The sequence below is a fragment of the Phaethon aethereus genome (genome assembly GCF_964289735.1).
Source record: "Phaethon aethereus genome assembly, chromosome: 14".
In the NCBI taxonomy this organism is placed as follows: domain Eukaryota; kingdom Metazoa; phylum Chordata; class Aves; order Phaethontiformes; family Phaethontidae; genus Phaethon; species Phaethon aethereus.
In genome coordinates, this window is record NC_138590.1 from 3,905,978 (window position 1) to 3,918,164 (window position 12,187).

Sequence of the window (12,187 nt, forward strand, 5' to 3'; positions counted from 1 at the left end):
GGGCAGGAGTTATAGCTCAGGCCCAGCACATGCTTGACTTCAGCGAAACTTACATTGATGGCAGAAGGACACCACCAGAAGGTAATTTTATTTTTTTCTTAAGCAAGAATGTTAGCAGTGTAGGTAGGTTTCAGCTTCCAAGTGAAAGCTTATCATAGTGGATACAGAACTAGGAATATTGAAGTCAGCCTTGATGGTGAAAATTGAATCATTAAAAAAAAAAAAAGTAGAAAAGATGGTAGTCATATTGGCCAATTAGCATGTGGAAATATAGTCTTGTTTCTGAAATTTTAAATGATCAGCACTATTGGCTCCAGCAGGAAAACTCTGAGGATGATTTTTATTTAGTGATACTATTTTGCATAATAGGAGCCAATTATATTCCTCAGGCATGCAAATTTTGATTGCCTAGACATATGCTATCTCGTCTCTGACCTTCTGTGACTACTATACTGCTCTTTCCTCAGGCAAATTGCTCAAGTCAAACTGTTATGGAGACTTTTAAAAACATAAGTAGTATGGTACACGCACACAGGTACACACTCTTCTGTACAAACACTTTATTAAAAATGCTTCAGGGGTGGCCCATAACAAAACTATATCCATGTGGAAGTAAAAAAAAAAAAAATCAAGACAAAATACTATCTATTACAATGCATTAATATGTTTTCTGCCATTCCAAAACTCTGGTCAGTGCCCAGCTGTGAACAGCTAAACTTGCTGTCTATATATGCTGCAGGCTGTCCAGTTTGAGATACTACTCTACATAAATGTGGAACTTGATTCAAGTCTTGGTTTGAAAAAACTTTATATATATTTTGAAATTTTGCTTGTGACTACAGTAGAGTGTAGGAAAAATAAACATTATTTCTATATATACACAAAGACAAACAGCACAAACTTTTACAAAATGAAAAAAAAATACAGTACAGGGTCTTTTTACAATTTCTGCAGTTGATGCTTTGAAAGATCCAGCCTTGAGACAGTTAAACTTTCTAACTCCCCTTTCTTCTTCCCTCTATCCCTCATATTCAAATTCTTTACCCAGCAGAAGTGATTAATGTAGAACGTTAAGATAGAGCAAATGTGTTTTCTTCTTGGAAAACACATGTATTATATATATCCAGGATAGATCCTGTTTTCCTTATGTGAATAGATCTGCATGTGTAAGGCACAAAAAAAAAAACCCACCCAAAAAACCTTGACCCTGTAATTAGAATTGCGAACATTAAGATCCAGCTGCACCAGCAGAAGACAATTCTATTATATTCTGTTATGCTTCCCTTCAGTTTCAGAATGACTGTTGTGTCCATGATGATGCCAGCTTGCTTCACTGCCATGTTCCCTTTGGGGTTGAAAGGGGATGAAAATTTAGACCATGTATGCCCTAGTATTAGAGAAAACCAAAGATAGCACTCACCATTCTCACCATTCAAGTGAGAGTTGGTTGTTACTTGCCATACAGTAGTTTTTATTATAGATCCTTCAGTGTCTCAGAATAGTTTTGGCCATGCTTGCTATGCATGTCTAGTACAGGCAGTCTATACCAGCAAGAGAGGATATTTAGAGATATAACCACATTTCTATTAGCACTTTATAAGTATAGCAATATTAGTATTAGTACCATGCCAGAAAAAGCTGCATGCCTACGGCAAACAAACATCTCTACAGGATGTCTGTAGAGGACCATGGTTGGCAGCAATACAAGCACAGTGTCTCAGGAGAACTCTTCACTACGCTTGCTGTTATGATCTCTGATTTTTTATATGGAGTTGCTGAATGTGTAGTGTTTGTGATTTGAGTAAGTATAATGGGTAACAAGTTTGCGGCTGTTACAAGGTACGATGCAGTGTGGGTCCCAGAGACAACCAGCTCTAACACTAATCACCTGCCCACGGATCATTTCCTCTCATAAATAGCTATACCTGATCTCTTAGAATCCTTCATTTAAACCTCTGTTCCTTCCCTGGAATACAGTGTGTTATTTGTGCTGATACTGCTGTAAAAATGGGTGTTAAACTGGTTGAGCACAGAGTTGCTGTAGCCAAGGTGGCTAGAAGGCATAGAATTGGACCACTCTCCCACACCATGACTAGCGATATTAGAGAGTGGAGAGTAGGAATTAAAGCCTACCATATTCTGTCCCATTTTGTCAGTGGGTTCAGAGCTGAGTCCCAATGGCACTGAGCGGCTCACTGAGTTAGAGCCGTTAACATACGCAGTCATACTGGAGAGGAAGTTACTGAGGCATGGGCTACTGGAAGATGGAGGTGGAGATCCTTTCTCAGGTGAATTGTCAGTCCCAGGAGATGAGTTTTCCAAGATATCCTGATGCTCTACAGCTTTCGGGCTGCTGGTCAGGGCATTGTCCTCTGACTTCTCAGGTGCAAGAGTGGCAGCACTAGCCCCAATGTCAGACTTCCTTTTTCTCTTCCTGCGAAAGTTTCCATTGTCAAACATCTTTTCACAGTTCGGGTCCAGAGTCCAGTAATTCCCTTTTCCTGTCAAAGGGGACAAAAGTACATTTTTAGCTTAAAAATATGCACACAGACAGCAAAGAACAGTCTTCTAGGGCTTTACAATGTTTCTGTCATTTCACAGACACAGAATAATTGCATAAGCAAACCCCATACGTATTCTTTAATCACACAAAAGCAGAAGTCTGTTGAATTCAGAAAAAAAAGTAAAGTTTTGGGCTGTATCCTTTATCCCTGACACTTCGCACAGGTAAAACTACAAGCGGAGCCACTCGGAGAGCTTTTGTTTGTTTGTTTCTTTTCTTGGTGAGGGAAGGAGGTTTTCAGTATATAGCTCATCCTCTGAATTTACAGCAGAGTAATTAAATCCCATGCTGGGCTGCTCCTCCAGATTCAGTGGGGTAGGATAGGTTTCTAACGAGATAGAACCAGATTTTTGGCCCTCTGTGGCAGTATAATTGAATGGCTTTTAAATGTTTCCAATGGTTCTCAAGAGCTATTGATAGAAAACAATAAATAAAGGAACAATTTGACAGTGTATTAGCCAAGCAGTTGGAAACAGCAGAGGTATGATTCCAAGCAAAATGCTATTTGAAACAAACAAAAGCAGCCTGCTCTCCTTTTGAGAATTACTGTTGACTCCCTAAAGCTACTGGACTTCTTTGACAAATCCGAGTTTGCCTTATCCCTTTTCCATTAATTCCCTGTTAAGTTTGACAGAAGCCATACGTGTTATACCAAATGGTGTATACTTAAGACTGCTCCTGTGCTTGCTGAGCCTCATACTCAGCACATCTGTCAGTTCTTAGGAAGACCTGGAGCAGTAAAGAACCCCCTTCCCTGCAGAGATTAAATGACAACACTGATTCAGACCTCAACTATGCATAGTTGCCTTCTAGTTGAGACCTATGAAAATACAGCTACCATGTGTATGTCCTGTATCTAGGCTATTATGTCTCTTGACAATGTATTAGGCATTTTTAAATTAATCAAGTTTAATTAGAAGTGGGGAAAAAAGGGGGAGAGAGCTATACCTGGATCATCTTCATCTCGAGGCACCTTCTTGAAGCAGTCGTTGAGCGACAAGTTGTGCCGTATGGAGTTCTGCCAGCCAGCTTTGCTTTTGTTATAAAACGGGAAGTTGTCAGCCACATACTGGTAGATCTGACTGAGAGTCAGCCTCTTTTCGGGTGCTCCATGGATAGCCATGGCAATAAGTGCAGAATAGGAGTAAGGTGGTCTAACCAACTTCATAAGCTCTTCTTGGGATGGGAGAGGAAGCCAGCCAAGGTCAGGTCCTCCCAAGCCATGCATGTTAGGCAAGAGCTGCCTTTGCATCCCGTAAGACTGAGGAATGAAGGGACTGGCATTGGATCCTGGGAGATATGGTGGTGGGGTAATGGAAGGTCCATTTAGCCAGAGGTAAGGATTGGGAGTGGTGTTGTAATCCGTCGTCTCAAAGGTGCTCGGTCGCTGTGGACTAGGGATGTTCTGTGGATGGAAAAGGTTCTCATAGTAGATATTCATCTCTGGAGGTTCTTGACCGATATTTGGAAATTGTGGGCTGCAGCGTGGTGGAGAGTACGTTTGTGGATCAAAGGAGCTCATGCTCTAACACAGACAGCTGCTAAGTTCTGACACACCTGTGCTAGTGCTCCTTTCCTGAGACAGGTGCATCACCTGTGCCCTTCCCTACCTACTTATGCACCTGGAAATGTTTCAGCCTGTGCTGCAGGCTCCACCCCACAGCCCTGAGTGGTTGCAGATGAGGACGATATCCTTTTCGGAATGCTGGCAGTCCCAGCCAGTCACTGATGTCACATCAACCAAACCTGAAAGTTACAACTGTTTATCTTCTTAAATGAATGAAGGAATTTTCCACTAATGTGATGCACATAAAGAAAGCCTAAGGTGCCTTGAAGTGAAAATGCCTTATCAGAGATCCTCCTCTTTCTAGCTTTCACATTGAAGCTTTAGCATTTAGTATTTATTTCTTTTCAAAGAAAAGCCATTTTGTGCTGCTGCGAGTAAGACTCAGAAGGCAAAAGTCATTGTCACTCATCAACGAAACAGCAGGTGCATATATATACACACATACACTCACGCACTTTAAAACAAGGAAAGGTCAGACCTCCTTTTCTTTCTTTAATTTTAATTGCAGAGTTGCTTGTACTTCCCCCTAGGCAATCACAGGACTACAGGCAATTTCTGCAGCTGGTTACTCACGTGAGTAGTCTTACTGATATAAATGGAGTTAACTTCCTAAAGGAAGGATTAATCTTGTGCGAAAAAAATTTCAGGCTTAATCATCAAACCCTTCTTTAGAGCTTAAATTGGTGAACTGAGATGGGAAATTATTGTTTGCTGCTTCCTCTTTGCCGCAGGATTGGTGCAGAGAGCTCATAAAACCTCTTAGCAGAATTGCCAAACAGGAAAGAGGTAGTGTTCAGCACAGCTCTTTTCAGCTAATTTCCAATAACTTAATTTGTATCCACACAGACAAAAGTTGAGTCCTTAAAATTAAGTAACAAGGAAAAACCTCTAGTCCTTTTATGACTTGGAAAAATACTTACTGCCTTGCATGGCATCCTGCATTTTCGAAGGAGGAAAAAGCACTGTAGTTAAAACCGTAGTTGCAGTTGCCTTCAGAAGTGATATTTGCTTATTTTTTTTATGTTTAAGGCACATACATTTAGAACTTGACTGCCTTAGTAATCCATGCAATTAAAGACAAACCTGCTATGACAAGGCCTTTAAGATGGCTCTGGTCATATAATTTGTGCAGAAACACAAGTTTTGACCTGTAGATTTGAATTCCTGGCTGTACCAGAGACTTTTTTTTGCTTTGTCACACATTCATCAGTTCACTTAACCTTTTGTGCTGCAGCACCACCAGGATTTCCCCCCTCCCTAAGCATTAGTGATTCACCAATGTCATGTTCATATTGTTGTTGCTTTGAAAGGTATGGAAAAAAATTCAGTGGAAATACAACTGAAATATTGAGTACAGAGTAACAAAGCTAGTGAATTTACTAGCTCAGAAATGTGTCTCTACAGCTGTTATTTAAAAAATACATGCTTTCACTGCACATAAAATCATTCGTACTACAGGTATGGACAAACAAGTTGCTATTTTAATTTGAATGACTGAGACTTCCGAGTTTGTAAGTGCTAACTAGCCTATGCAGAGATACACATTAAAAAGACAAAAGTTAAGTGGAACACAGTGAGGATGGCTTATTTTCTAAGTGACAACCGCTGTGCAAAAGATGACTTGGACAGAAAAAACACATGATGATTCATTTTTCAGGTAATAATAATGCCAGTACCTCCCTCCTCATGAAACCTATCTGAAATAATGTTTTTCTCCTTAAGAATTGGAGTTACAAATATGCAAAAAGCTGTTTAAGCACCACTGCCTACAGCTTCCTAATTACCTTACTAACATATAGATATATTTTAAAACTATATCTGTAGTCCTGTAAATATTAATGTTACAAACATTGCTAGTAAAAACCCTCATTATTTACAGAAGAGTCAATGGAACAAAACATTTAAGAAATGCTCAAATGAGTAAGAACAGGAGTTACTTTTACAGTGAACTAAGACCCAGAAAATAGTGTGAAAACATTATAGATTTTTGATCCTTTCAACATACTACAGTTTTACAAAAAAACCCCAAACCTTGGAAACAAGAAAAACTTCCAAATTTATTACTGCTCAGGGTTCATTTACTCCAAGAAGTAAAAATTCATCATGGACTTTGATGAGTGGCATTTAAATACTATTCCCCAAGGTGCACTGCATGCATAGTTACAATTAGAATACACTGAAGTGGGTGCTGAGTGAATACATACTTTAAAAATATGCCAGGCTTTACAAAGGAAAAAAAAACCCCAAACTTCTGGAACCAGAGACTGATGAAGGTTGTAAAACTTCCTCTGCTAATTAATCTTTGTGAAGTTTTGGTGCAGTGCATTTTAGCAAGGTCAATCCCTAGTTGTGCTCTGCAGCTGCCTGAGAATGCACATTACTACCAGACCTCCCTTGATGCTACACCTGAACAAAGTATCACACAGAACTAACTGAAGTGAGGACTGCTGAGAAGAATGGCAAGTACTGCTTTTAGAGCAATGAAGTACAAAGACAACTGCAGGCTTCTGCCTACAGAGCTCTGAAAGAGAATGCAAAGGTCTGATCCCTCCCGGGCATGTGTGTGCTGGCACAGCTTCTAGCATAGACACGATCCAATCAGCAACATTTTTCTTCCAGCTGACTGTGCCTGATTTACTCAGATTGGAGTATAAACAATGCCAGTAAAACTGGTACTTTGTTAGTACTATGGGCACACCTTACTGCTTGAGAATCACTGCAATACATGTTCTTATATAGCACTTCAGGTGCAGATGCTCATATGCAGGCAAAAGGCAGCAAGAATAAACTTTGCTCAAGCTGCGATTGCTGAGCAGGGCTGGTCAGAACTGGAGTTAATTGAGTCTAGCCAGGAATACTGCCCTGGGCTCCTGTTCTTGGCACGGCTGGAAGGAGAAGGTAGCAATCTCAGAAGTGGAAAAAGGAGCAGGAAAAATAGTGAGGCTTCCATATAGAAAGGCTGGAAAAAGGTGATATGCTGACCAAGCCATGCTAACAGATCCTGGTTAGGGATGAAAAACTCTAGAAATAAAATGGAGGCTGATCCTGGTGTCATAGTTTAGTAATCATTACTTCGAAAGATCATAATGCATTGGGTTTGGTGAGGTCTTTGTATGCAAGATGTATCATGCTTTTAACATTTCTTTTTATTACGGTACAGTACTGTACAGCCCTCAGTGCACGCCTCTGCCAGTTGGAAGAGTGATCAACTGCTGACTGTTGTCAAACCAAAGACTGCTGTCAACTCTTGTGTTATATGAAATTTGCTGTTCTCGATTTCTTAAGCAAAGCTCCAAAATCTGCCAGGTTGAGGCTGAGCCACTGCATAACCATCATTCTCCATAGTTTTTTTAGGTCAGCTCCTATGTACCTCTCTATTCCAGCCAACAGTAATATTTCTTCACATTTATTGCGCTTTTACAAGGGAAACCGTAATTGTCTGAAATCTCAGGTTGTGAGAAGTTCAGACTACTTTCATTAAAACTGGGATTCCTCGGCATTTTCACTTATACTCCCAAGTAACCTATACATTCAGCATTTTTGAAATGTAGTGGCTTGGAAGAAGTGCATACACACCAGCACACAGTAGGAAGCAAAAGCACAGCGATCAAAAGGTAGAGAATAATATGGGGAGCTCTCTGTATACTTTTGTAATGTTTTGGCTGAGATACTCCTAACTACCTTAACTGGATCTTTCGAAACAATAAAGCAAGGTAAAGCATGATACCTGCTAGTCCCACAAGCACCCTTAGGTCATTGTGCTGTTTCACAGTGTAACAGTTTCAGAGAACTTGCATCAAAAGCACCATGCCAGCATGATGCACAGTACAACATACTGCAGACTGACTCTAATGACACAAACAGGTTCAAAATTTTATAGTAGTAATTTCATCCTGGCAAACCTTATGGCATACTGCGTGTCATTTGTCCCTCACATAGCCAATATAAAGCACTCTGCATCATGTATTTTAGCTAATTAGTAAGAAATTAACTAGATTGTTTACACTTGATCCAGATCATGATACGTACTTTTAATTAATGTGAAGCTTTAGGCTGTACTGCTAACATTGTGTATAACCCCAATCATGGTGTATTATCACAGTTTAACACCTTGCTGAAGAAAAGTTCACACAAGCTAGTCATATGGTCACAAAGAAGAGGGAAAAACTGTTTTTGAAAGCAAAGTGTTCATCTACAGCTCAGTATACCAAGGAACCCACCTTGTTTCAAACAATTCACACACTGAATTCAGAAACAGTTCAGTATCCATTGATACTACATTTTCACATAATGACAAACTACCTATATTCTTGGTTGCCTAGTAGATTACTTCTAGAAGTCTTCATGTCTTATTCCAGTAATCATCTGCCCAGTGTATGCACAGAATAAACCACATCATCAGAAGAAACAAGGTGTTGCAGGCAAAACAATGTCATCTCAAGGTCATTACAAAAGCATAGGAAATGTAAAATACAGTATTGCAAAACAAGGGAACTGAACTTGATTTCTAGAAATGCAGGTTGAACATTAAATTAATGGAAAAGGCACTATCATTTGGATCTGTGCCATACATACTGCAATGCTAGAATGCCCCTAGACTTTTTAAGGCTTTCAGAACAAAACCACTGTAGATTTTTAAAGCAACTTTATAACTGGTGTTTTAGAAGACCGTAAAACCTTCTAAGGGCTAGTAGCTGCTTTCTGACCACGACAACTATGATAACAAAGGTAGTCATAACTCCTGCTTCAACAAAGGCCTTCCACCATCTTGCCAACATAGAATATGGTAGAGGGGATTAGGTGTCCCCCCATTCATGTATTAGTCGTGACAGGCCATAGGCAGGCAAGAGATCTATATCTTCCATTGGGCTGCCTATGGCTCTCATGGGATCTGCTGCATTTAGATACACAGACATGCTCAGCCCTGCAACGGAGGGATACCTAAGTCTAAACCAGACACGGAGAGATTCTGCAACAAATTCCTCTCATGTTAGAATCTGAGGTGTCTCTCAATTATGGGAAATTAGTACAACTATAGATATTTCAATCAATCATACTTTGACAACCTCACTGCTGCTACCAGCTTCCAACAGCTGAAGCGCTTGCCTGTTTCAGATTATCTGGTTATTCTTCTATGCCTGCCACTAAATGTTTGTTAGAAATAAATGGTGCTAAAATCAAATGAGGTGGTGTATGAACATCAATTCTGTTTACCAAGGAGATTAATAGGTACACCTTTCCAAAACCCTTCCAAGTTTAAATTCTTGTGCATTTCACTGAGATACACAAGAGCATTTATACAAAGGAAAAATAGTAACATGCTAATACTTCTGTTTCAGTCAGATTTCAGCATCAAGGTATTTGCTTGTATGGAAAAATCAGCTCCTCCCACTCCACAATTTAAATGGAGATCTAATTGAAAAGACATTTTAGAAACAAGGATTTTTGAGAAAACATAACTTCCTTTTTTTTTTTTTTAATATTTTGTTCACAGTGTTCTGTACCCTTTGGTACTTGCACAACACAAACACTTGGAGAAAATTAATTAGCAACTAAAACTGGTAACTGAATTGGTACAAGTGCAGTTGAACTACTCTATGGACACACCCAGTGATAGATAAACTTAAGGTTGTTTTAATGTAACCAGGGTTTAACTGCAGTAAACTACGATCATCTAAGTTGTGAATAGGATGATTTACAGTGCTATAATTCTTGCACTTCCAGTTGCTCCACTTTGCTTTTCTCGGTATCTGGGCAGACAGGTCAGTAGTTTGAGCTCTATTATATACAGAAAGTATAGCAACTACTTATCCCCCTCTAGTGACAATTTTTGAAAATGTATTGAATTAGTCCGGATCTGCCCTAGAGACATCTTAAGTCAGTAGCAAGTTTTTATACTGGTGTGTTCACTCTCCCCTTAGCAGTATTACATAGATCTAGATTTGTAAGTTGAATCTGTAAAAATAAGCAATGGTATATGTAAACATTTTTAACTTTTTTGTATTAGAATGCTCATTTGCTTTGAAATTCTGTGCAGAAATTCTGGTAACTTTAGACACTTATGGCTTTCTTTCAGGTTTGTTTCCTTTGCTCTTTTGTTTTCCAGTATTAATCTCCAATAGTACTGTTTTCTTGTCTTGTGAAATAAGTCTAAAAGCAGTCATGGAGAAAGAGTCTACAAATTCAGGCATTGTGCGTTAGTACTATTGAGTGTAAAGCACTACTGAAGTATTACTGTTTCAAAGCACTACTGAAGTATTGCTAAATGTGTCAAAGCAACTGAAGTCATGTAATAAAGACTTCACATTCCTCTCCTCAGTATTTGTGGAATCCAACCATAACATGCTTTATTGTATGACAGAATACAATATTCCTGGTTAAAAGAGCTGCATCTAAAGCAACTCTACCTAGGGCTGTTTTCTTATGTACAAAAACATGTGAGCAAACTTTCTGGGGAAGACCTTCCCTCAAAATACCTGTCAAACGTAGATGGTTTTTAAGATGTTTTCTAGTTACAACAACAGTGCAAAATTCCTACTACTTCACCTAGGTAAGTCTCTTTTTTTGTCTGCCAGCCTGCCAACTCAGGGCATAAATAACTTAAATTTTGATTTTTTTGATCCCCATCACCTTTCCTGTGCCTTTTGAATCAATCACCACTAAAATCCATCAACAGCCACCCACCATCAGCTGAACTAATTCAAGTTAACGGGAAGGTCTACAAACTGCTAACTGTGAATGAGAGATCATTCATACCTCTCACAGTAACCTGTTAGTAAATGCAGGCTGAATACTCACATGCAGAATGGGACACGTGGAGCTGCAGCACACACTCCTACTCATGAAAAAATCATTAACACGGAAACTATCTTTGTTACAGCACAGACGCAGTGGCTGTCTAATTCTAGGGAAAGACCCCTCATGGCACAGCAGAGCTTTCTGTTACCCTGTAAGACAAAAAACTACATTGAAAAGGGATAATTCTATCCAAAACCTAATCAGATCAAACTGTCCTCACTTGAAAACCATGATTAAATTGATGTAACATTTTAAAGTTTATGAAAGCCAAGGCCTACCTGAGGTTTGTTTGCAGAGCAATTAATCGTTTATGGTGTTAATCTTTAGCACACACTGCATCATGATAGCAAATCAGAATAGAAAATTACAGACTGAGTCAATAAAGAACAGCTACTCTCCTCACCCCATGGCAGTAAATACTGCCAATGCTGAAGTCCTTACAACTGAGGGCAGCCCCTGGAATGTTGCTCAGTGTTCCCTCCGAGAAGGACCTTGAATGCCCAAGAGCAAGTAGGAATTCAGTTCTGGGAGGGAAATATAAGTAAATACTGTAATAGTAGTGACTACTCCAGGGCATCCAGGACAGATGGCTGCAAGCCTTTTTCATGGAGGCTTCCATATTCCTAGGGAAAAAAAAAAAAGATTTATGTAACAAGATGGACATACCTCCAAGCCACCTCCAAAAATTAATGAGGGAAAGGATCCTTAAATTGTTAATTTTCTCTCCTTCCTCAGAAATTATTTTTTAAAAAGGGAAAACACAAAAAGCAATTTGGCTTTAAGTTGGCTGAATTCTCTTGATTTCTACATGAGAAGGATCCTGTGTTTGGCTAAATTATTCCTTTTATTTTCCTACATTCTGGAAAACTGACCTGTGCTATTGTTTTAAACAGAATGACCTAGGTCTAGAGGATTCTTACTGACGTCAGCATATATGGAACCAGTCTCTGGGGTAAATGTTTCATCTGTTAAATAGCACTGCACTGAAGCTGGAACAAAAAAGGGTCTTTCGGTCTTCTCATGATAGTGAAGCTAAAATCCTTTAAAATGGAAGAGCAAGGTAGCACAGAGCATTATGTGATTAGATAGCTTTAAACACAACTCCTGGACCTCAGCGGACTTACACAGAGACCAGATTTAATAACAAACAAAACCATCACCTTCTTGTCCTACCTTGCTATTTTAAAAACATGCTTAACAGCTTTTTCTTGTTTAAAAGTGCCCTCATCCCATAATCAGGGTGGAACAGACCTACCTGG

The 12,187-nt window shown here is 39.3% G+C and overlaps 1 protein-coding gene across 1 annotated transcript; it reads right to left on the reverse strand.

The window, feature by feature from the left end:
• Window positions 1-1,947: 1,947 nt before the first annotated feature.
• Window positions 1,948-4,085, reverse strand: FOXI1 (forkhead box I1; the record flags this gene model as incomplete). Its single annotated transcript, XM_082006389.1, is given in 5 exon segments — window positions 1,948-2,016; window positions 2,018-2,047; window positions 2,049-2,084; window positions 2,086-2,501; window positions 3,512-4,085. Coding segments are annotated over 5 exon segments (1,125 nt in total).
• Between the last annotated feature and the right edge of the window lie 8,102 nt (window positions 4,086-12,187).